Genomic DNA, 24697 nt, shown 5'->3' with positions numbered 1-24697 from the left:
AACAACCTGGCATTAAGACTCTTCTTTTTTTCTAGAAGGCTGCTGCTTTCTCTGATGCTTCTGTGTACACACAAGACAGGCCTTTTGCTGAAGTTAGAAATGCCTTGCGATGCCTTTTCTCTATTCAGAGAGAGAGAAGTAAAGGACCATATTTGAAACAGGACTAGAAGTCTTATTGCAGCAAAGGACTGAGTCCCATCCACAAACTGTGAGCAAAGGAAGGACAGAAGCTGGTGGCTTGTTCAGCCTGCAGCACCCCTGGTGAAAGGGAAGCAGTGGAAGCCTTGGAGATGCGTGCAGCAGGCACAGGCAGCCACTGGTTTCCCCATGCAAACAACCACACTAAACTGTTCATATGAATACAAAGCAAGACGTAGGAGCAGGGCAAGTTTTGTATTAAATCCTCTTTATTGAAGGTCGCAGCTATTGGGAACACCCCATCGCCATGCTTCCTGCAGAGCGGCTGCTCAGGGCAGCAGCCCTTTCCCCCCACTCCCACCTGAAGCTTTGTGGGTTTATAAATGACCAGTCCAGGAGTGAACACTGATACCGGCTCTCAGTCTGCTTTTGTTTCACCCTCGCAGAGTCGTTCCTCCTGAATGCCCATGCTCTGGCTGGTTCAGAAGAAAACCTTCATTTGGTTTCCACTGAGGTTAACCAAGCCTCCTTCTGTTTTGTTGTGCTCAGCAGTTAAGGCCAAAGTTTACAAGGAAGGTAATTACAGTCTTACTTTTAATTGGAATTAACTGTGAGTAAAGAATCAAAATAATCCAGCTACTCTTTTGCTGAACCAGAGCATTATGTATAATGTGACACAGAAAATGGCTTGCCCTTCAGCCATTAATTTTAGCAGCTCTGTTATTCCGAAATTACATAAACCTCTGGTGTCAGAGGGGAAAGACTATGAATCAGCTCAGGTATTTCCTAGGAATACGTTGTCCGTAGTTGTGTCAGAATGTGCAATGCTTTGGAAGCACTTCAGGTTATGATAAATGAGAAACGCGTAATTAAGAAAATGGAGAACTCCAAATAAAGAGGTCACAAGGGAGAAATGCTGGTAGTGCATTACTGACATTTCTTCCTTCATAAGGTCTGTACCTAAACTTAGTCTTTTGAAGGGAGTTTTTAGCTTTTAGTGCAAAAGATGTTGGAGAAGCATGAGCGTGGTGAGGAAGCTGAGCCCAGTGCTGGTTTATGGGGCAACGCTGCCATAAGGAGGTGTTATTTGCCTGTAAATTGTAGGAAAAACACATACATATGTGTATGTGGATGCGTATTCAACATAAGATGAAGATGGCAAACATCTTAGCTCTATTATTCCTACCTGCATTAATTGATGATGACCAGGAATCAAATTCTGAATGCGTGCCCCTAATTGTGACAAATGTTGCTCTTTCTGAACTTGTTCTTTAACTGGAATTGAACTCCTCTTTTCTTACCTGACATTTGACTGCACTGTGGTCACTTTTCTTGTGTACGTGGGAGACAGCCAGTCCCCAGGGAACTGAGGAAGCACGAGGATCAATGGCACCATTGGTGACAAAGAAAGAAGTTGAACCTATTCTTGAAAACACAGCAAAATGTCAGATGTCCATGTTTAAAGCCCATACCGAAACGGATTTTACTTGTGCTGCTGGCACTTAGAGAGCCAAAAAATCCAAGCTGACACAGACCTTGGCAGCATGATCAGGGGGATCTTCATTTAAAGATGAACTATTCTGGAACAATTTCTCCACTGTATCTGACACAAACAGGCTTTTCTTCAACACCAGACGTGCATGTCTTCTTGCTCCAGCTATTTTTTTCTTGAACAAACATATGTATTGTAGCCAATGCAAGGAAAATCCCACTCACTATTTATGTTTGAGTTCCCTATGTCCCATTAACAATATCCCAGTGTACTCATGGCAGTATAGTATCTTGGTCCAGTTCCAGCACTGTTTTCCTGGATTCCCCTTTGGAGAGTTAAGTGCTACAAAGCAATTGGTCTTATTTAGTGATCTTCCATCCCAGAGGCTCTATTTTTTGGGCACTGAAATGGTTTCCTGTCCCTTTTTACAATTTTTGCAAAGTAGAGATCACCTCTTACTGTGAATCTGAACTAAGAATATGAGGACTAGCAACGTCTGAAACTTCATTACATGGCAGGATGTTATCTTCTGTCCTGTGGCTCTTCTAAACATATAGGAGATCTCATTTTGGTGATGCTACTGGTCATCATGCAAAAAATTATTATTATAAGCACACTATTTAAACATACTTGAAACAACACATAGCTCTCAAAGGGCAAAAGCTTTCTGTAGGGGAACAGCTCTGCCGCTGGTGTTTCCTTTGACGCTGCTCTCCGTTGTTGCAATATATAGATGCAGATACAAAAACAAATATATTTGAGTTTAGTATATATATATTTGCCATCTGTTGTGTATATATTAGGGTTTAATGCCACTGACTGATTTCTTGAGTGATTTCTGTAAGTAATAACGTGGAAAAATAATGGAATAGTGACTCTTCATCCTGCAGACAGGCTTAAAGGTGAGAGAAGCCGAAGCCGTAGCACTGCTCTCTCCCCTATTAGCACAGCACTCACAGGATTGCCACAGCCTGTCCCCTCAGACAGCAGCTATATTTGTCCTGCTGTAATCCCTGCAAAAACAAACCAGTGATTTGACTGAAGAGGTTTTGGAAAACAGCAAAACAGAAGGGGAAAATGGCACTTGATAGAATCATTGAATTAAAAGGATGTACCCAAGCATGAAGTCTGACAATTAGGTGCAGCCAATTAGAATTACCTGCTTTCTTCTTACTATGTTTTGGTATTTTAGGTCATTGGATAGCCTACTGCTAATACTTCAAAAAACCAGTGTAAAGAAATCTCTCACCCCACCATATGCGTTCAGACTCCATTGACGTTTGGCAGCCGAAGCCCTGAATGGAAAGCTAAGCCTTCTCGCCGGCTGGCGTCAGATTCCTTGTGGTTACTCTTTGTTTTTGTGGACACAGAGATTTAGATGTCTGCAGGCCCTTGAAAACCAGCAAGATGTCTGCTAGCTGCCTGGTTTCGATTCATCCCGACACCATGAAACACGCCCCTTCGTTTCACCTCTTTGTCAGCAGCAGAAGAGCTCAGATGCTCTGCAAAAGATTTGATGACACGGTCAAAATGTTTTCACTTGAATGCAACCCGGTGGCGACCCCACAATAAAGGCAACGGGAAGGAGCCATGCAAAGATCAGACACCAATAAAGGCAGCAGTTAACCTCTCTGGCCTGACTTTAAGGCGCTCTCCGCCTAAGAATGTGTAGCTGTATTTTAGCACCTAATGCTAAGAGATCTGCAGCTAAAAACCTTTCTTGGTTACCGTTTCCCAGTTCATCTCTCTCAGCTTTTTTTCCTTCTTTTCCTTTTATTCTTTCTTTTCCTTCTTTTTAGTATGAAGGATGGTTAAGTGCATTCTTTGATACAAATGAATGCAGCCTTTGTACTAATTAAAAACAAGTGATGGTAGGGACTGTCACTGCATAACGTATTTTAGTATATGTTAATGCAGATTTATTTTGGGATGGAGTCTGACTCTTTTTGTTAGCTTGGCTTTGGAAAGCTGGATTTACAAGCTACCCTGAGCTCAGTAAGTTTTCTGTCAGCTATTGATTTATCCAAAAAGTCATATTGTTTACAACAGAGGCATTAAATCATAAAACAACTTTCATTGTATCCTCAGCTCAGATAGGCAAAAACATTTCCTAACTGTTCAACCAGCTGGCCTAATCTTTAATGACTTTGGTTCAGTGGCCAAATCTACTTCTTTGTGCTGTTATAATGCTACATTAGATTAGTTACTGTCTCTGAAATTGCTGTCAGTCAGGCTCTGTTTATGAAGGATCATGGTATTTTTCAGAAATCATTTTTTTCTCCTCTTGCTGTTTAAAGGATAATAGTACTGTAACTTTGCAATTGTGTTATGAGGCAGTAATCTTGTTCCTACTGAGGATAAACCGTGAGGCCAAAAGCACTGCTTATCTCCAGAGAAGCCAGTTATTGTTGAGGAAATCACTACAAAACATCGTCACTGCCGCAGCACGGGTTGTACCCCTTGGACAAGATTTTGTGTCAGAAACAGTCCACATAATCAGGCCCATGGAATAAAAATGAAGGTTCTGTGGGATTCTTTTGTAATTAGTTTGCAGCCTTCTGGAGTGAGTTTACTTGAATATCAGAGGCCAGCATCCTCAGATATTACTGTATGTGCTGCTCACACCAGCACAGGTCAGATGCTGCAGCCTGTGGCAAGCTCTGCTCACAAAGCAGCTGCAGGCTTCTGCATCAGCAAAGTTGCATCACACTCAGCCCAAGGAGCAACCTATTCCCATAGAACCATACAGAGAATTCCTGGTTTGCTCGTAGCTCCTTCGTTGTGCCTTTAGTTCAGGCTGCAGGAGCAGGATTTTCCGCTGTGCTCCAAGGCTGACACAGCGCTGCACCCGAAGCAGCAGCACCCTGGGAGCTGATTGCCTTTAGCTAGATGTTAAAAACATTTTTAAACCTTTCTGCATTTAAAATCAACCACAGGAAAGCAGCTCGCAGCAAAGATCATGGTGCTGAGTCCGAGTTTTGCAGAACAGGAGCAATCCTGGGCACGCTTCCTGCAGCGGTCCATGTCACACACACTGGCCTGGGAGTAGCATAGCACCTAACTGGCAAATTGCTAAACCCCCTGCATTGATGCACTCTGTCCTTAAGAGGTTTATTCAATTAACAGTTTAAACTTTCATTATATTTTGCCATTTGGTGAAGAGGATTCTTATGCATTTAATAGTTTTATGCATTTACCCATTAGCCCTTTAAGTGGGCTCGCTTGGACGAGCTCTGCCATTTTCCTAGCGTCGGGGCGGAGGTGCAGGGAGCCGGGGCGGGCAGAGCAGACAGTGATACATGACACATGTCGCGGCCGTTTGTATCTCCCTGACCTCCTCCATCCATCTCTCTGAAGGTTCCTGTGCATTAATCCTGCAGCAGCTGCTGGTGCAACTGCTTCTAGGTACTGGGGCAGGTAGCCAAGGGTTCAGGTAGCCTCTTTGCACAACAAGCTGTAGAACAGTGCAGATTGGCAGTATGTTTTCATCAAAACAGAAACTTAGAAGAAACTGACATATGTTCGTTAACCTAAGGTCTGCTGATCACTTTAAATACTTTAAATTAATCCAGCTTCATTTGTTAAAACTAGCATCATCTGCTTAGCGACTAAGGGTGCGTTGTTTTATACTTAAAAAACAGGCACCACAACAGATCTGGCAGATCTTACCCTGATGTCTAAAAGTCATTTTGCAGCAATATTAATGTGACATGTTAGTATTTATCCATATTCCCCTTTAAATTCCTATTGCACGGTGGTATGCAGTTTTCCTTGCCTTGTATTGCAGATATTTCTGGCCCTGCTCTGTCTGTACAGAAAGCTGTGCAGGTCACAGGATTTATCTCTATCCAGGCTGCTCTACAGGGAGCTGAGGCTGAGGGTAGAGGCTAGCCCGCTCCTTTCCTTACTCTGCAGGTAAATTCAAGTAGGGAATGTGCAGATTTGGGGCATCGGAGGCTTCTGTATTTCAGGTCTGTTTGGCTTCTGATAATGGCAGAGAATGAAATGTTTGCTGCCTTAGGAAGAAATCTTTAAAAACTAAAGTAAGCAATGGTCATGCAATTACAAAAATGTTGAGAAATGCAATAATAAATTGGATCGGTATTTCTTGTAGGAAGCCCATGGAACAGTAACTCCTGCTGGAGACAGTTATTTCAGACCCTGAGGAAGGACAGACCTATGGCTTTTTTCATTTCTGGCGGTTTCTAGTGAAATAATCAGCATATCACATCATGAAAATGATTACTGCAGGCTCTTAGGCCTTTATGGCTCTGTCCTCTTGCAAACAACCCTTAAATCTATGGCCACCAGAGAAAAGGCGTTCCTGGTGCAGTGCCCTTAGAAATCACTTCCATTTGGGTTTAATAGAGCTGGAGTCTATTCCCTTAGGGACTGTTGCCACCCTTTTTTATTTGCCATTTGCCTCCAGTATCGAGGCTGAAGTCAGAAGGAACAAATCTGATGGTCAGTTTTTATACTATATGCAAGCATAGTTGTATGGGTGCTATTTGTTTATAAAATCTCCAGTAAGGTCAATGTCGAGATGTCCAGGAATATTCAGCTGCCTTAAAAAGTAATGAAAAGCCTAGCAAAACTCACTTCCATAGAGGATTTCTGCATACCCTCACTGCTTCTAGCTCCTTCTCCTAGTAATAATCAGTATAATTATTATACCTGTGTAAAATTGAGCAGATGTAATTGGTGTGATTTATGGCAACATGAGTATTTGACTAAAATGCAGTTGATCTGTGGTGTGGTAAGAAGCAGGCAGCTGACAGGGAAGGAGACATTAAGTCAGCGTTTTTGTATCAACAGGCTTGAAAGGATCTCCTGCGTAGTTTCAGAAATAAACCCAGCTGAATCATCCGCTGCCTGCTCAAGGGGTTTCCTACCGGGTGGGAAAGGCACGGGCTTTCCTTCCTAATCTTGCGATCAAGCTACACAAAGCACAGTGTTTTAGTTGAGGTGTAGTCCATCAGGCAGACGTGGTTCAGCAGCTTTTAGTGGGGAATCTCCTGGAAACACTGAATATTGATTAACCCTAGCTCTGGTGACTTTTTACTCCACTTATCGGTCTGCTTGCTGGGAAGAATGATGCATGGAAACCCATGAAGTGCTGTATTAGCGGAGCACGCAGCTGTTTTCTTGTTTCTTATTATTCTCTCTATTATTCTTTCTTCCCTTGCCATCGGTTCCCAGCATGTTTGTTAGAGCATTGTGTTCTGGCAGGTCAAGCTTCTCCAGCCGTGTAATACTCCCTGACCACCGTGGCTGCACAAGGAATGCTGTCAGGGTGTGCAGGGATGCTTGGCCATCTCTAGGCTTCTGCCTGTGTTTAGCACACAGAGCAGCTCACTGTAACCGTTCTCCACTCCCCAGCAAACAGCAGCCGTGTCTCAGGCACTGCTCTGCAGCAGGCTCCTCTACTGCAGATGTATTCTTTTCAGCCAAATATGACCACCTGCAAGTTTGTGCTGGTGTTAGCATTTTCATCTCCCATTATTCCAATCCAGCTGGCTTTCCTTTGAAGTTAGTTCCCTCATGTTAAATGTTAACTATAATTTCTCTTGGCCAAAGAAACAGATAGTGCATTCTTTCCTGTCTGTGTGATAATGGCCACAAGTGTGCTGGCTGCCTTCAGCCCGACCCACCGCTGCAACGAGTATCTGTCCTCAAGAAGGAATGTTGGTGCTCAGCCCTGCCACAAGGAATGGGTGTACCCTGCAAAAAGCTCTGGGCTGAGCCTAGCCCTGCTGACTGACTACACATCAGCTGTCTCGTGTGTCCAAACCTCTCTTCCAAGACTGGCACGTGCTTAGGGTAGAGAAAAATCACCACACAATCACATATAGGACTACATTTTCAAGGGGTTTCACATTCATGCAGGCTGATGGTTTGCTCTTTCCAGATGTACTAGCATTTTTCTAAACATATTTCAGTGCTTATCCTTGCATTAAGCACAATAGCAATGGAGGGGGAGACTTGTGACCATTTGAACTTCAAAATCCCCAGAGAGCTTTTTATTCTAATAAAACAGCAAAATATTGGATACATGACACCCCTTACATCAAACTCTATCATATTAAGGAAACCTTAGAACTCTGTTCTGCAGTCTGGCCTGATACATTACAATTCATCTGGGATCAGTATAAGAAATAATTACATCTATTTATTTATTCCACTGTCAGAATGTTGACACTAGTTTTTCATATTGTCTCTGTCATGAAGAATCATAATTAAATAACATGTCAAATGCATTGATCATACATTTACAAATTTGTTTAATATATCATAGAGGCCTTTTGTTATTAGGACATATCACAAGATTAAAATTAAAGTTTGCCAAGCCATCTACCTCATTCTACATAGGACTTTCTCCTCATAATTAACCACAAAATGTTGATGGCTTGTCATTCTGATACTGCACGAAGTAATCCCTTCCTTTTTATTCCAGGTTCAGGAAACCATTTGCCTTCGACCAGGATCAGGCTAGACAGATACAGTCAGACAAGACTAGGAAGTGCCATACTTCTGTTGGATTTTTTCCATGTTTCTGTCCTAATTCCCCTACTTAAGAGGCACTTGCTTGTCACAAAGGTCGGCTAGAGCTTACCTTCAGGTTTTGTGCTCTTTCTGCACAAAACTGAGAGAGGGAGCCTTGAAAACCATCATTCCTTCCCCTCTCTTCTTCTTGTGTAACCAGCCCAGATTCCAGTCAGTGTCAGTGAATATATAAATGCCTTTGGGCACAACAGAGTTTCAGGGAGGTGACGGGGACAAGGAAAATCAGTCACATACATGTCTAAATAATGCTGTTTCTTCCAGAGCAAATATAGTTTTGCAAAGAATCATATTCTCTGTACATCCCCTGTGCTAGTTCAAAGGATAAAAAGATGTAAATAAGTAGGCATTTGTTGTCCCTTTTTGATGTGTTTTCTTCTGTTTTCTGTAAGAACATAAGCTAGGAAGGTTTTACTCAGATTTGGTGGCAGAACACATGCATTAAGATTAAGTTTCTTTTTAAAATTTGCATTCTTTGCTTTGTGTGTTTCCTAAATGGGGCAAGAGGGTTTCTTAGTATGTCTTAGTATTAAAATCTAAAGTAACAGACCTTCATTCTAATGAGCTTTGTAAATCTGACCTAAAAAGTGTCGCCTGGAGTCTTTGAAATGAGTTTCCTACAACTTCCTCTGATCTGATTGTGTGTTTTAGGGGAGGTTAAATGGGTTAAGATTCTTAGCTGTCCTAAAGCCATTGGAGTGATTCCTTATTAATCTTTTTCACCCCCTAAGACATCATCTACAGATCTAGGCGGATTTAGTACATAAGATAACATAGTCAGCCCTGCTATAACTATCCACACAGCTTCTGAAAGGACAAAAGGGTGACAAAAATATGCAGAAACCCTTCCAAAGGTTCATGTTAGCTCCAGTCTTCGCCTCACCCATATTCAGCTCTTACTTGTTCCATAAGACAAGTTTTATCGTCATAGGATAATATCTCTGTAACTTGTGATCTAAATTACAAAGAAGTTTGTTGTGCTCCATGACCTGTGGCAAAACTTGTGAGCATAAGACTGGGTCTTCAATTAGCCCTGTTACTGCTGATAACCAAGACCTTCTTGTTCCTGCAATAAGGGTGTTCGGCATCTGTGCCATCAGCTCCTCCCTGTCTACTCCTAAACAGCTTTTCCTATGAGTCTCCTCTTTGCAGTACCCTTGGTAAGGCTGCTGAGCTTTGGTCAGAGGGGCTGTGCTGATGGTAAAGCTTTCCAGAGCTTCAACTCAGGCAGAGACATTTCCTTTCCATCAAGTAAATGGTGAAACACTGGCACAGGTTGCCCACACAGTGGGAGATGCCCCATCCCTGCAGACATTCACGGTCTGGTTGGACTGGGTTCCAAGCAACCTGGTCTGGTTGAAGATGTCCCTGCTCATGGCAGGAGGGTTGGACTGGATGAGCTTTAAGGGTCCATTCCAACCCCAACCGTTCTGTGATGCTGTTCTATAATTCTAAGCAACAAAAGAAAAAAGTGCAAATCCAGAGACAGTTGCATTCATCTGAGTGATTGGTGGTTTTGTCTTAAGCATCCTTTGACAGAACAGAGCAGTTCAGGGCCTTTGTTGCTGGTGGGAAGGTCATACAGTAGCGTTACAATATTTTTACCATAAAAATGGTGTGTTTTGGAAGGAAAAAAAAAATCCAGTTATCCTTTGACATCAACCATATATTTTACATGATTCCTTTTTACCCTGTTCAGGTGTTATATCTGTATGGCAGCAATGGTGTTTCCAGTTCCACCCTCTTCTGCTAGAGTTTATTTGCTCATAATCGTTTGCTGTGCAATAAAATAGAGCGAGATCGGTGGCCAGAGGATTTTTATATGGCTGCCAAGGGCATTACAGCATTTGGGAACTTTAGGTGTTGTACAAATAATGGTGATATAATTTCAGGGATCAGCTGCCATTTAATGTCAGGAGAGTGTCAGTTCCTTCCAGGATTTATGGTTGTGAGAATACAGAATTATTTGTAAAATGACAAGAAGCATCTGCCCCTGATGGGGCATTTTGAAAACACAAGAAACTGAAGCACAAAACTACTTTGGAAGAACTTTCTCAGCATTTTGAAGTGCTTGCCTTAGCATGGAGATCCCTGTTGACGTAAGCGTTCCTTAGTCCTTTGCAGGTGCTGCTGTAGTCTCATGGAGCTCTCAGGAACCTGTTACAGTCTTTCGGCCTCTAAAACAAAGAGAAACACTTAAAAGTAGTGAGTGGCTTCTTCAAAGCTGGAGCACCCTGATAAGTAACCCGAGTGTATGGTTTTCCATGTGTTTTAACGCTTCTGCAATGTAAGAGCCCAGCCCCTCAAACACTGAGGGGCCAGGAGTCCCTCCACCTCACTGGGGTAGTCGCCTCAATTATATAGGTAAGCTGTGCTCCACTTCTTCCATGCTGAGAGCAGCATTTAAGCACAGTTCTTAAAACTTGGTGGCTCTCAATCAAACATATCTTTAAAGTGTTCTTCTCTGTGGGGTGGCAAATCTTCCAAGGAAAGGGTGCTAAGAACTGGATAAAAATCAAATACTGTGTACCTAAACCATGCACAGCTGCGAGCTGGTAGGGAGGTGGGGTTCTGCAGGACCCTTCCTAGGTCCTCTGCAAACTCACCTGGGCCCAAGGCTGTGTCATTTGGATGTCCTGCACTGTCTCTAAAATGGGACTTGTGATGGGGTTCTTCTGGTGCTGCAGGTATTAGAGGTCTTCATATTTATAGAATGGGTTCAGGTTGCCAGGTCATCAGCTACTTGTAATTGCATATGCTTATGGTTAGTTGCATGTGTTACAGTATCTGGGAGGCAGAGCAGCAATAGGAGCACTTCTCAAAGGATACGTAGCTGTCACTCTTCCTCTTTAACAATATTCAAAGCAGGAATGATTAAAGTACACTGTAGTTGAAAAGCTGTCAGACCTGTGTATGGCAGAAGTTGAAAAAGCTCCCCCTTTTCTAGCAGTTACGAAGCAAAATATATGCCTGGTGTTGCGCTCTGCCCAGTGAAGTCACCTTGCTTCTGTAATTCCTCTCTGGTACTTTTGACACCAGCATGCCAGGGATTTCTGTATGGAGACCAGCTTTGGAGGCTGCAGAGATGTTGGAGGCAGAATCTGGGAGAGCTCAGGAATGTGGGCTTTATTGGAAAAAACCCACACTGGAGGCAGTTTAGGTATTTAGCCCCTGGAGCATTTTTTGTGTCTCTTAATTACTTATAATCTGACTTTTCTTTCTAATTGAGGCTCCCAGCATCTGTCTAGCTACCAATACTCTTAACTACTAATTTACATTGCAGTTGGCACCTGACCTTACATGACACATATAAGACTCTTAGGCAGATAATCCTGGCTTCTTCTTGAGACTTATGTCGCCATGGAGGGGTCAGTGGTGTGAGACAGCACAGCTTGAGGTGCGAAGTGCCACAGCGGCTCACACACTTTACCTAGCTGAGTCTGGGAATCCCTTAACAGGCTGATCCGGGCTTTTACACAGCCAGTCCTCCTGCTTTTGTCCTGAGCAGGCATTTTTCTGCCTGTCACTTGCAGGCCTTAAAGCAGCATGTCTGTGTTGGTTAATTTGCAGACATCAGTAGACACATTTCACACTGAATTCCACCCTGTGGGGCCGTGTCTAATTGGACAAATTTGAGCAGCAGGCAGAAAAGCCACCGCAGCATGGAGCAGTGATATATGGGCACAGGCAAAGGGTTGCAATCTTAAAGACACAGCTTCTCTGCTCACCTACCTGTGCCAGCCAGGCTCCCAAATCTGAAGTAGGACTGCCCTGATGAGCGAGGTTTAACATCCCACAGCATCATATTGGTGATACAGGATTTTCCAGAGCATGTTTTCATGCGTTCTTTCTGCTAACAAAGCACACTAAAGGAGCAGGAAAGTGTTTGCAATATTGCAACTGGAGGCACAGGAACATTTGGTCTGGCCTGAACCCCTGAAATTAAAGGCTTGCTCAGCTTTAAACTGCACAGCTGTGATCCACATTAGAGTTTCTTTCAGGGAATTTCCTGCAATATTGCAGCAGGCAAGGTGAAGAACTGTTATTAGCAAAAAGAAAGGGGAAAAAAAAATCAGAGCCCTGGCAATAAAAGTGAGTTGAAGGGTTGTTTCTGGTCATAGATGTTTCTTTTCCATTTTATGTTCCTTAAGCATAATAAATGTCAGATGGCTCGAGTAGCATGTTTTATTAAAATAAGTGAATTTGGAGTTCATGAAAGAGCGCTGCATTGATGGCGTGGAGCACAGGATGGCTTTGGTGGTGCAGGGAGCAGATAGGGGGGTCCAGCCTGCCCCTCACCCAAGTCTGCAGTGACCGTTTTTAGAAGGGAGAAACAGCCTGAAATCCTCTTTACACGCCCTTGCTCTGGTTTTGGTGTCTCTGCTGGGTTCAGAAACAAAAGTACCATCTAATGGCAACTGTGAAAAGCCTTTTGGAAAGCAAACTTGAAGAATATTCTGTGGTCTGGTTGGGTTCGGCTGGTTGGTATTTTGAACACATTTGGGAAGTGGATTGAGACTCTAACTCACGTTCCAGAAATTGCTGAAGAGCCACCAAGAAGATGATGATTTTCCATTGTCACTTCTCTGCTGCTCTCATCGTGTGGTGCAGCTCAGCAAAATGGTCCCTGGGATAAATCCAACTCCCATGTGTCTTGGTGTGAAGTTCATCAAAGTAGTTTAAAAAATATCATCCCCCAGCAGTAGAATTGTTTCTTAGAATGCGTTTCTGTTAGTCCATCCATTTGTATTAGTGACATTTTGGTCTTTTATGGGATCCCCACTTGGTTTTTGGTTTTTTAGTCATCACTGAAGAAACTCAGCTCCATTCAGATTCTTCATGGATAACGTTAGCTCTAAAAGGGATCTTATTAAGCACAAAAAGTGTTGAAACATCTTCCCAAAGGATGGCTCTGGTGACAAGTGCTTCTATTTCTCATCAGTCATACCACTGTGTCATGAGTCTGAACTTGGACCAAGAATCTCTGCCTCACTCTTGAGAGTGCAGAAAGCTCCCTGGGTGCAGCAAACTGCTCCAGAGAAAAAGGGGGGGAAAAAGATGCTTGGTGGCTTTGAAAGGAACTGGCCATAGTTTTGTGCTAATACTGTAATTTATTCATGCTCAAGGACGTAAAGAGGTGGTGGTAGAATCACCATCCCTGGAAGCATTCAACAACTGTGTAGGTAAGGCCCATAGTGACACGGTTTAGTGGTGGCCTTGGTAGTTCTGGGGTAACAGTTGGACCTGATGATCTCAAAGGTCTTTTCTAACCTGGCTGATTCTATGATGTCCTTCAGCTCTTCATGCAAGTGGAGTGATCCACTAGTCAGTGTCAAGCAGTATGTCCAAGGGAGGCTCCTCAGCTCTTGCCGCCTCAAAATGCCAAATTATATAGATGTTGTAAAAAGGTCACTGCCACATGGCTTGGAGGTGATGGCTTCAACTGATGGAAACAGTAATTATTGTTTTTTCCCTGTGATTGATGTCTGTTTATATTTAATGTAGTCACTAGATGAAGATGGAAGTCTTTCGTTAATCAGATATGGGTTTAGAAACCAAAACTAAGTCATTCATGTGGATATGGTTGAATTTCCTCCTCTCCTTGTGACCTCTTCCTTCAATCCTGTAGCTTAGATCTGAGGGTTTGCTTTACTTAACTTTTCCAAATTGAAATAAAAAGCAGCTTACTTTTGACGTATATCATGGGAGCACTGTGGATTTTTTCCCCTCCAGGCTACTCAAAACAAGCCCTAGGCACATCAGTACTGAAAACTTGTGTGAGGCTGAAAGTGCAAGATTTAATGCCTTGTAACTTTAATCTGTCTCCATAATAAATTATTTATGCAAAAGTGTCAAAAAAATCCTGTGTTGCAAAGCATTAAAACCTGCTGCCATGGTGGGTGAAGGCATCTTGGGTGGGTGGCAGAGATGTCAGCTGTGATTCAGGCTCTCCTCTCTGGTTATATTCCTGCTTTTCCTACAGGAACAGTGCTTTTCCCATTGCAGCTGATGGGAGTCTCCCAGTAGAAGCCTGCTCAATCCCATAGAAATACCATGGCGCTTATAACTACTAGAATGTCTTTCAAAACATGTTAAACATGGGACCAACAGCTGCCAGGGTATGAACAGGAAGGCTGGAAAAAACAAGGTTAATAAATACTTCAGGGCCAGTTTTCATATTGATGGGGAAAGGCACGTGAGCAGGCAGGGAGGGAGAGTCCTGCAAGGAAGCCCCAGAGCCCAGCGCAGGGAGCCCCATCCAATGCCTGACTCCATCACCCACTTACTCCACTGTCCTATGGGAGAGACAAGATTTTTCTCCCCTCTCCATCTCATTTTTCTCCTTTTGTGAAACGGGAGGTACATCTCACATACCCAGAAGGATAAATGATGAGGGTTCCAGCCCCGTTGCAAACCCAAACCCTAGCTCCTTCGAGCCTGCAGCTCAAAGCCCTGTGCATCCATTGGCAGGAACATGAGGAACTTACACAGAGACTTGTAAATGTGAATTATTGCTTAAGTGCCAAAATTATAATTAAAAAAAGTTTTCTCTTTTGGCTTTTGTCTACATACTTTCCTAATATTGTCATTTGGCACAGCCGGGGTGTCTCTCACAATGTAATTGCCGCAGAACATTTCCTTGAAAGAGCAGCAGCAACCCCGCCTCCTCCTAACACTTGCATGTGGAAAGCACCAACTGTTTTATAGGCATTAGTGAATTATGCTTTTCAGTGTGAGGAGGTATTAACTGTCTGTACAGCTGAGACAGCTGTAAACCAGCTTCTGAGATGAAGTGACCTGCCTGAGGCTGCGCTTCAGATGCTGTAGCAGAGACAGGAGCTGCGGTTGTGCCTTTTCCAGAGAGAAAATACAGAGGCCTTTATCAGATAGGCTGTGTGCATTATTTGTCATCTCTTCCTCCTCTGCAGGGGTCTGTATGTGGGAAGGGACCTGCTTGGTCCCAGGGCAGCAGTGCCGTGGGCTGCATGATCACAGCCGCTCCCATCTCCCATTATTGCTGCCTCTGCTCAGTTCTCAGTGGGAAAACAGGGTTGCAAGAATGCCAGACCCACTCCTCTCCTCAAGCCTTTGGGTTTCTAAGAAGCCAGAGGGCTCTCCTGCCACCCTGTTAAACAGTGCCAGGTAATCCCTTTATGCAGTTATCAGCATTTCCCTACCAGAGCATCACAACCTGCACAGAGGACAGCTGAGAGGTGCAGGTGCCTCCCTTGATAGGGGCTGAATGGCAAGAAGTACCTCAGGGTTCAGTTTTATAAGAACAGTTGTGGTAATACTAGAATGAGTAAATAAAACATCTTTAAAATCAGTTGCAGAACATGTTTTCTATTTTTAGGCAAAACTTTGAAGATCTGGAAGTTTTCCAACTGTTTTGAAATGAAACCTGAAGTTAGAACAATAACGTGGGGGGATAGGGGGCTTGTTTAATTGTTTTTTTAATCTTTAGAAAATTAATCTGCTAGACAGGGTTTGAGGGAAGAACAGTGCATGGGCAATTGGACTTTTTGTCCCCATCAGACTGGTAAAGTGAAGTTTAGGGTAATAACAGGCTCAGGTCTTCAGCTGGCCTAAATTAGCGCAGCTCCATTCAGGCTCCAGCTGTAGGCCCATAGAACTGTTCCATTGCAGCAGATCTCATTTATGACATGTTTGTAAAGCAGATCTGTGAAATGATCCAGCTTTAAAAAAATAACACTAATAAGGGTGTAGTTACATGAGCATCTTATCCTGCAGCAAAGCCAGTTTAAGAGGCTCCCAGCCCTTCCCTGACCCTGCCTTCTCCTTCCAGCCCCATGGCTCATTTCCCCTCAGCTCTGCTGATGGAAGATTTTGGTGTTTGTGGGTTGAAGGGGTTTTTTTCCACCTTCTTGTAGACCAAGTAGAGCATGTTTCCTTAGCACATGTATGAAGAGATGAGAGCATATGGTGTGCTGCAGCAGAGGGATGGTGATGAGGGGCAAAGGGAAGGGTTGGGAAGTACACAGCTGTGGCAGTTTTACAAATGGACTTTGGGACCAGAGTGGATGTTCCTGCAGCTACTGCTAAACTCAGGTGCCTTTGCAGGGGTTTTATTCAAAGAGCTAGGCAGTCTCCATGAGTGATCATAGAGGCACAAAATAGTTTGGGTTGGAAGGGATATTTATTGGTCATCTCCTCCAACCCCCCTCCATGAGCGAGAGCAGGGAGATCTTCAACTAGATCAGGTTGCTCAAGAGCCCCATCCAACCTGGTCTTGAATGTTTCCAGGGATGTGGCATCCAGCACCTCTCTGGGGCAACCTGTGGCATTGGCTGAGACTTTGGCTCCTGGAGTCAGCAAGGCACATAGCACTGTTGCAGTAAGTTGCTGGACCTCTGCTGAATTTGGCCTGTAGCTATTAGGTTATTAAGTAAACCACACTGATTTGTTTGTTCCCAACAGCAGCTTGGTTTCACCAGATCAGCGCTGATGTTAGCACTGGAATAGAAGAGAATGAGTGGAGATTTCAAGGAATCTCAGAATAGTTCACTCTACCAGGAAATTCAGTCTACCGGGATTCTGCACTACATAGTAATGAGATCAAATGCTTTCTTAACCTATTTACTTTAAATGTATCTTGAATATTAGGAATGATGGAGTAAACAGACAGATGCTTAAAAAGCATGGTGCCTGGTGAATGTCTGACACAATATTTAATGAGTGCAGGAAGGTTTTTCATCCACTGCCTTCGGTCTGTGGAATGCGTTCTCTCCGTCTTGTTTTGGCTGGCTGGATCTTGTGGCTGATCTGTTCAAAAACAATGAAGTGAACAGTTGCAGAGACAACATGGTATCTTAGACCTGCACGTGGTCTAGCTGAGGTGGAAACACTGAGCTTTCCTTTGTATGTGGTGTGCTTATCAGTACCCTCCAAACAGGGCAGGGAGATACTGTTGCACATCCTTTCTAAGGGAGCTGAAAACCATGATGACTGTAACGAAACCTCCCTGAGGCTGCAGTTTGGTGTTTGATGGGGACGCAGCAGGGTCTTGGAGTTTTACTGTGGCTGCTTGGGCGATGCAGGGAGCTCCTGTTCCTTGGCAGTGCCAGGTGAGTCCCACGTCTGCAGTGCACAGTGCTGGCTGTAACACCCCAGCATGGGTTTGCTTGTCTGCTGCTTTCTGGGAGCAAGATGTATTACTCCTCTTATTCCTTTATGCATTACACAGAGCGGAAACAAAAATCAAACACAGACACAGAGTCCATCAGTCATTACTAACCTAGGAGATAGACTGTGATAGTAAATTTTCCTTTTTCTTCTTCTCTGGTCTTTACACACAGCAGTGCAACGTGGTGTAGGTAACACAGGAAGAATTAAGTCGCCCAGATGCACACCAGAGTGTAAAACCCACTGCCTATACCACCATCGTGCTTTGGCCAGCATACCTGTGTGCTGCACCCCCTGCGTGTGGGTGAGTGCTGACTGCCCCTCTTCTGGGATTGTGGGGTGGTTACTCGAATGGTCTGGAGGCAACCAAAGGGGCTGTGAGTCAAAGTGGTTTAGCTGAATCAGGAATAAAGTGCTTAACCACACACCCAGGTGGAGGCGATGCCCAGAATAGACCCCTAAGTACAGACCGGGGCGAGTGGCTTTGCATTGGGATTTCTTGTAGTAATAATTTTTGCAGCAGCCGTGCCAATGAGATGATGGTGGCAAGAGGTGCTTGTTTATGTTTGGTGGTGATTAGTGTCATTTAACCTTTCGTGTACTACAGCTGTTCACTGCAATCTGGAGGGGGTTTATGGTTTGAGAATTTATGATAAAGGCACTTTAACACAAGGAATGTGAGCTCGTGGGATTAAGCTGGGCGTGCATAGGTTGTGGCAGCAGCATTCACTGGCTTTCCTTCTTCCTGTAATTCTGTTGATACCAGTTAAATGATCATTAAATTCATATTAGAACATTAGCAAATGCAAGTGTGTAGCCAAATTCCTTAGCCTGATTTTAATTCTTTGGAGAAAGTGCTTCATTTTTATTAATTCACAGGCATGGAAGTGACAAGCCTGCTTATAAGTATCAGTGATACAGAGCAGCAGCTCCTAAATAGCCATGGGATTTTGGAATCAGCACTGAGAAACTTTTCCATAAATGCCAGGAATAACGTTATATTCGAATATTTAACCCTTACCCAGGCAATTTGAGGGCTGGAAACCATATGTGCTTTTTATAATGGGAGCCAAGATGACCCTACATAAAGATAAATATAACTACATAAAAGCATTCAGGAAGGATGGTGGTGTGGTTAAGAGCTGGGCAAGGACTGGGGAGCTAGAAGGTCTAATCCCAGCTCAGCCACAGGCTTCTTGGGTGATCCTTGGCATGTAACTTAATCTCTGCGTGTTTCAGTTTTTCCAGTTGTGAATGAAAGATAATAATACTGCCCACAGCCATGCCTGGAGGATAAATGCATTGCTGCTTGGGAGGTGTGGGCTTGGAGATGGTGGTGGTGGCCACCAGGAGAAGCCTCAGCCAAGTGCTCTGCTAAAGGTACATGCTGCACCACTGTCAGTGGTATTCCCAGTTCCACGTCTCCTGAATGAATAAACTCCTGCCTCGATTAGGCAGTGTGTCAGGTGGGGTAGCACACCTGAAGCCTTGTCTGGGAAGTCACATCATTGGCAAATGTTCCTTGTTTGAACATAATTTAAATTCAAAAACAGTGATGGGGGGGAGAATGAGAAAAGAAAGGGGAAACCTGCAGTAGATGAGACCATCTGGTTTTGCTTGAGTGCTACCTAAGTAACTTGTGTTTATTGGTTATAGACTGGTGTTTTCTTTATACAGTCTCTGGCCAGGTAGCTGTTGTTGTTCTCTTGGCATTCACTTCTGCCCTTTGTGGGTCTGCTCTGGAGGTACAAATCCTCATCCTCTTATGATTCTTTGAAAAGATGGGCTATTTCAAAGGAATCATCAGGACAAAGCCTTTTCTTAATTGGTTCCTGAGAATATCCACTCATAGCCTGTGGCACGCATGGGAATATCATTTCATCCAGGGCAGTTGAGCTGATGGCCCATGGGAGAGGCAGCCTGTGACTGTCGGCATGAGGAGGAATTAAGTTCATGAGGTAACATCTCCGCTAAGGTGCCATCCTAGCAGGGAAGCAGGTAAAAGCTGGCTGAAGGCTGAGCAGCCTTCCCCGGGCTGGGCTGCGTAAGGTGCGGGGGAGCGTAATTGCCCATTGTTTGGAAGGAAGAGTTTTGATGTAATTATACCCTTCAGCCATTGCCACACTTTCCTCTCTTTCATCTTCAGGCAGGTCCACACGTTCAGATGTGAAGCTGGAAATGAAACACATCTGGACATCCAAAACTGACAACAGACTTTTATTTGCTATTTTTGGTATACAACAAAAGCTTTGTATCTTGCTAATTGAACATATGGGCTCTCGGTTGCTTTTTTCCCTGCTAAACTCCACTTTTCCATGTGTCATCATACGATTCCAACATTTGATCTGTCGAGTCCATCTTGGCCATGTGTTTGTTGTAATCTGCTACACATGTAGGCTTGTTTTCGTGTGCGTCCTGACCTCCAGTGAGAGCTGCAGTTGTTTCCATCATGGATAGTGTTGAGGAGTTACACATCCTTTTTATCAGTGTATTTGGCCACCGGCAGCTCCTCACAGCGCGGATCAGGGATCCTGCCAAGCCTCTGAAAGCTCAGTGTTTAGCTGTATCTGTTTGTATTGTGATACCAGATGCTGCCTTTTTTCAGTGTAACAGAAGTAGAAGGGAAAACTTCCCAAAAATAGAAAATACCCATACAAGTAAAATCCAGTGTCTCAGAGAGGGAAGCTGAAGGTCACGGTTAGTTAGAGTGGGAGCCTAAGGAAGGGATGGAGGTGGATGGTGGGTCAGTGGTCAGCAGGCAGACCTAGGTCAGCATCAAGGTGGTCAGCATGGAAGGGCAGCATTTGCTTGTGCAGAAGGCAGCGTGCTCTTCAGAGTCTGCAGCAGAAAAAGAGGAAAATGCCGGATCTGGAGAGGAGGGCTGAGCCCTTCGAAGCAGGCTGCGCAATAAATACTCACTGGGAACCTGGCCCCACTGTACGGACGTTCGTGAGACTCAACTCATTATGGATACAGGACCTCTTGATTAGCATGAAAGATTCGTCATCAGAATATTTTGTGCCTGTGGGGGATCCACTTACTTATTTCCAACTACAGCTCTAAATTGTTCCCATGCTTCATCATGGTTTGATTAGCTAAAATCTTAGAGTAACTGTTGGAGGCACTTACCGTAACTAAAAAGCAGGTGACTGATCAAACCGCAGGGTGCATTGCTGGGACTGCTTTAGGGTATGGAGCCTGGATGTGGTTGAGAAGCAAGTCTGTTACAGGTTCTTGAGCAATGAATAGATGTATCACCTGCATGCTTTCGTGCTGAGCTCTGCTGCATGTTGTTCTGCAGGATAAATGACTAACACACAAAAAAAGGGGGGAACTATGCATTTAAGTGCCTGCACACACATGCATGCTTAGCCCCAGCCTGTGCATCCACATCACATTAGGGCTGTGCTTCTAGAGTGTGCAATAGTCACCTTTCTTGCAGTAAATATTGGGCCAATTTCATCACATTTGGTTTATGTTTATCAACATAGCACTTAAGCAATGGGGTTTTGGTTGCAATAAGGGAGAGTCCATTTCTGTCTAGCCCCTGGGTGAGGGAATGCGAAGCCATACGCGGTATGGCCTGGCCAGAGTCTCTGCTTTCTCTATGTCGCAACACACCCGCCTGACTGCAGCAAATCAAATATTTGCACTTAAAGACAGAGCTGAGGCAGTTTACACCAGGAATATGCCGTCTCTCCATTGTTGAAAAATACCGGGTATGCATCGTGCCATTTTGTCTTGAACTCCCATTTTTCTATTTAGCCAAGAGTGTAATGTTAAATAAATCTGAGGTTGCAGTTGAGGACTTCCCAATCAGCTGAAGAGTGAACCCTGGAGCAGAAGTTGTATTTAACAGAATGGACTTACAATTATTATTCATAAATGTGCATGTTATGGCTGCAGTTGTTTCACTTCTTTCTTTTACAACCCTATAAATTGTATACAGAGCATAAAGGCTTTACTTCTTAAATAAATGTTTTGCAGCCGCCATAAATTATCTTTCTTGCATTCATAATGAAAAAAAAATCACTGTTTGATGTTTTATATCCTCTTCCCTAAAATGTAAAATATGGTTCTTGGAGCCAGATTTTATCTCATTTGAAAATAAAAGAAGGTTCATTTCCTACTAATTTTTTTCAGTCTTAGGTTTGGAGTTCCCATGAAATGTTGCCCAATCTGCAAAGCAGCGTTACAGTGAACTCTGCTTTATCCGAGGGTTTGTGTTTGAGTTGTACCAGTGTTAATAGTCATCATCATGAAATGACTAATGAACATCACCTGAGTCTCTTTTAATTTTTTTAATCCCTAATGTTGGTTATATTTCATCTTTCTACGCACCCCAAGTCCCTGGTTGAATATGGATTGTTGAACTTTCCTCTACACCAGGACCCTGCCCCAGCATTGCTGTCCTGGAAGCAGGCCTTGCTAAACTCCCAGCTCACTGGTTTGCAAAGCAAACTTCAGCCTTGTACTATTTACCTTGGCAAGTGCACTACCAGATTGATGATCTGTAAAGTGGATTTGTTATTTGGCTGTTTGCTTTGGCAGCTCTTGAAAGCAGTTTGCTGATTACAGTCTCAGATGTCATTGCATACGTTACTGTTCACTATAAGTTTCTTTTAAAGTTTTAATTTCAGCCACAAATACTATTAAGCTTTTTGCACCTTTCTGTCTTTAACTCATGGATATTAAATATCAAGAGCAGACAGCCTTGATTTCCTTAAATTTTCCTCTGGTTATCCTTGTTGGCCTCCTCCAGGCATCTCTGTAATGCTGGCATCTAGAAGGAGAGATGCTGCTGACTTTCCCCCCATTCGGTGATGTTCCCACCCATGCCATAGGCGGTTGCAAGTTGGTCACATGCAGACTCTTCTACTTGTAGATAACCTGGAAAATTGACATAGCATTTTGATAAATTGCCAGATTTAACATGACCAAATACTTGAGTCAGTAGAGAAGATCAGGAGTCATGTTTAAAATAGCCCTGTGCCCTGTTTGTATTTGGGTAGGCACAAAAGGAGCATGCGTCTTCTGAAGTGGTATTTCTGGGTTATATGCATCTCATGTAACTATTATCTTGTTTTTAAAGGCTCTCAAACCTGATAAGCAATTGGGCAAATCAATAGGCTCAAAATTGTTTTGTTTCTGGCGTCAGGTAATCCTGGGTTTGGCTCTCATGCCAGCAGTGCCCATGCTTCGGAGTGCTCCACTCCCAGCCCCATGTGCACAGCCATTAGGATTAGAGTTGAGGAATACCAGGGTATTTTATTTCCATGGTGCCTCAAAGTACATTTGCCCTTCTAACGTCCAGTTACAGGCACATAAAAAGCTCAGCTGGGTGTTTGCTGCTCACCACCATGAGCACTGCAGGGCTGCCAGGGGAGCAGAGCGGGTGCCTGGCACAGTCCAGTGTGGACGGCTGATTGCTGGTCCTGGGTTTGAGCAGTTAAACCATCCTTCCTGGACAGGAACATTCTTTTTGGTGGGCTTACTTTCAGCTTTGAAATACTTGAGTTGAAGAAGTTCATTCACTTCAAGTAAGTTTACTTTTTGAGGGGAGGATATCATTGTAGTATTTTTGGCCACTGCTTGAAAATTCCTCTAACCCTCTACTATAATAAGCAAATTGAGCAGATTAAAGGCACATTACACTGCCAAATGGTTTTTCTATGCAGGGTGACATATATTTTTTCTGTGGAAAAGGTTGTGGGGGTTTTTGTGAGCTGCTATGCTTTTTTTAGCACTTCCTGTTTTATTGTGTTTGAAGTGTCTTTGTGGTGACCTGTTGGGGTAAGATTCTTCCATATGGAAGTGTTTCTTCAACTTTTAATCATTTTGTTTAAAAAAAAAAAAGAAAAAAAAAAGAAAAAAAAAGAAAGATTTTCAATCCGATTTGCAGATGTCTCTGGTTTTGTTCGCAGAGACCTTGTCCAGCTCACTACAGTGTTGTAGAAATGGGAGTCGTGATGGCTTGTTTATACACAATGCGAAGATGGCATCCACACATTTGCATTCTAAGTTAGGTACCTTCTTTAAAATCTGTTTAAAGTGTCTGTAGGAAAGCATTTCTTTGTATTTTAATCATATTCCTTTAAAGGTTTGAGGTGAAACCCTGCCTTCACTGATTGCCTTGGCAAAACTCCTGTTGGTTTTGGTGGTATTTCACCAGTAGTTCCTGACACTCTTGTAGGCATCTCTGAAGTCAAGTACTATCAGGATAACAAGCAGTTCTGTCTGGTGCCTATTGCTGGAGAAAATGATGCTGGGATTTTACATAGGGTCAAAAAAAGTTGCAAGTTTATTTTTAAGTCTACGAGACAAAATTCTTCATTAATGTGCAACAGAATGCATTTTCCCTTTGCTCATATTGGACTCGCTGGGTCGTAAGTGGGACCAGAATTTGGACCACTATATTTGCATTATAGCTGCATCCTGTTTCCTATTAGTTTTGACACTAACATCTGAATTTCAGATTTCTTCTTGTTTAGGTTTAACTGCTCAATCAGTACATACAACAGACATCTCGGGACCTCTCTGTAGTCTGGCTTGCACCGGGTGCAAGGGCAAACCTTGGCATCTGCGCTGGAGCAGCCCCTGTGTTTGAGTGGGTAGAGCACAGTGTGTCATTACACAGACAGCTGGGGTTGTCGATCAGGCATCTCCAGACTTTCCCTCTGTATCATATCCTCAGCATTTTAACCATAAGAAAACTGGCTTTGACAGTATTTTTGAGCCCACATGTGAATACCACATGTTGAGGTCTCATGTCTGCAGTTTCAGTCCTAATTAAGTGTAGATGTAAGTACTGGGTATCGTATAAGGTCTTTGGCTCTCTGCAATTCACCACAAGCATCTAATTTCCACTTCCTTTGTCTTGGACCTATTATTTATATGAGAGGGGTAGGTGGACTCAGTGGTTACAAGTCTGTTGGATTATTATGTTTCTGTAGCTGTCACCCTGTCAGAGGTCCTGCAGAAATCTGTACTATGGGCTTTTGCTGGTTTTTTATGGGTAAAATCCCTTCCCCTGCCGAAGGCCAGTCCCAGCTCTGTGCACAACTTGAAGTCTTACTAAGCCCTGAAAATGTGTCTTAAATGGTGTATTGGCCTTGTGCCTGTTCTCAGCATGGAGGTGAATTGCATTCTTCATGAACAGTGAGATTTCCAGTTCAGCTTCGGCTGTTTGTCTTCACATAGGACGAGTTTGCTAAAACCTGCCCAAAACTTTTGATGCTGGAGCGCACAGAAGCTCAGGCCTTGCAGGCTTTCTGACCTAACAACAGAGTGGTTTGAAAAACAGCAGCTTTTTGATGTAGATGGGCATGGCACTCATCTGGTTTGGGTTTTCAGGGTGTTCCA

At 43.6% G+C, this 24697-nt stretch overlaps 1 protein-coding gene across 11 annotated transcripts in view; it reads left to right on the top strand.

Moving 5' to 3' along the window:
* Window positions 1-24697, top strand: part of BCAS3 (BCAS3 microtubule associated cell migration factor) — a 363292-nt gene that overhangs the window by 301046 nt on the left and 37549 nt on the right. Inside the window, exon 24 of one of the 11 annotated variants that reach the window (XM_061368603.1) lies at window positions 585-714. The exons of the other annotated variants lie outside the window; for them this stretch is intronic. Within the exon in view, the coding sequence (XP_061224587.1) occupies window positions 585-694 (110 nt within the window). The 3' untranslated portion in view covers window positions 695-714. Of the gene's footprint in view, window positions 1-584; window positions 715-24697 lie in introns of those variants that run through there. 11 annotated transcript variants of the gene reach the window in all.

This window comes from Neopsephotus bourkii, unplaced genomic scaffold, assembly GCF_033783945.1.
Source record: "Neopsephotus bourkii isolate Nb327-2 ecotype Australia unplaced genomic scaffold, CSIRO-AGI_Nbou_v1 NB_140, whole genome shotgun sequence".
Classification (NCBI taxonomy): Eukaryota; Metazoa; Chordata; class Aves; order Psittaciformes; family Psittacidae; genus Neopsephotus; species Neopsephotus bourkii.
The sequence above is the reverse complement of the archived record's forward strand: the minus strand, read 5'-3'. Positions and strand labels throughout refer to the sequence as shown.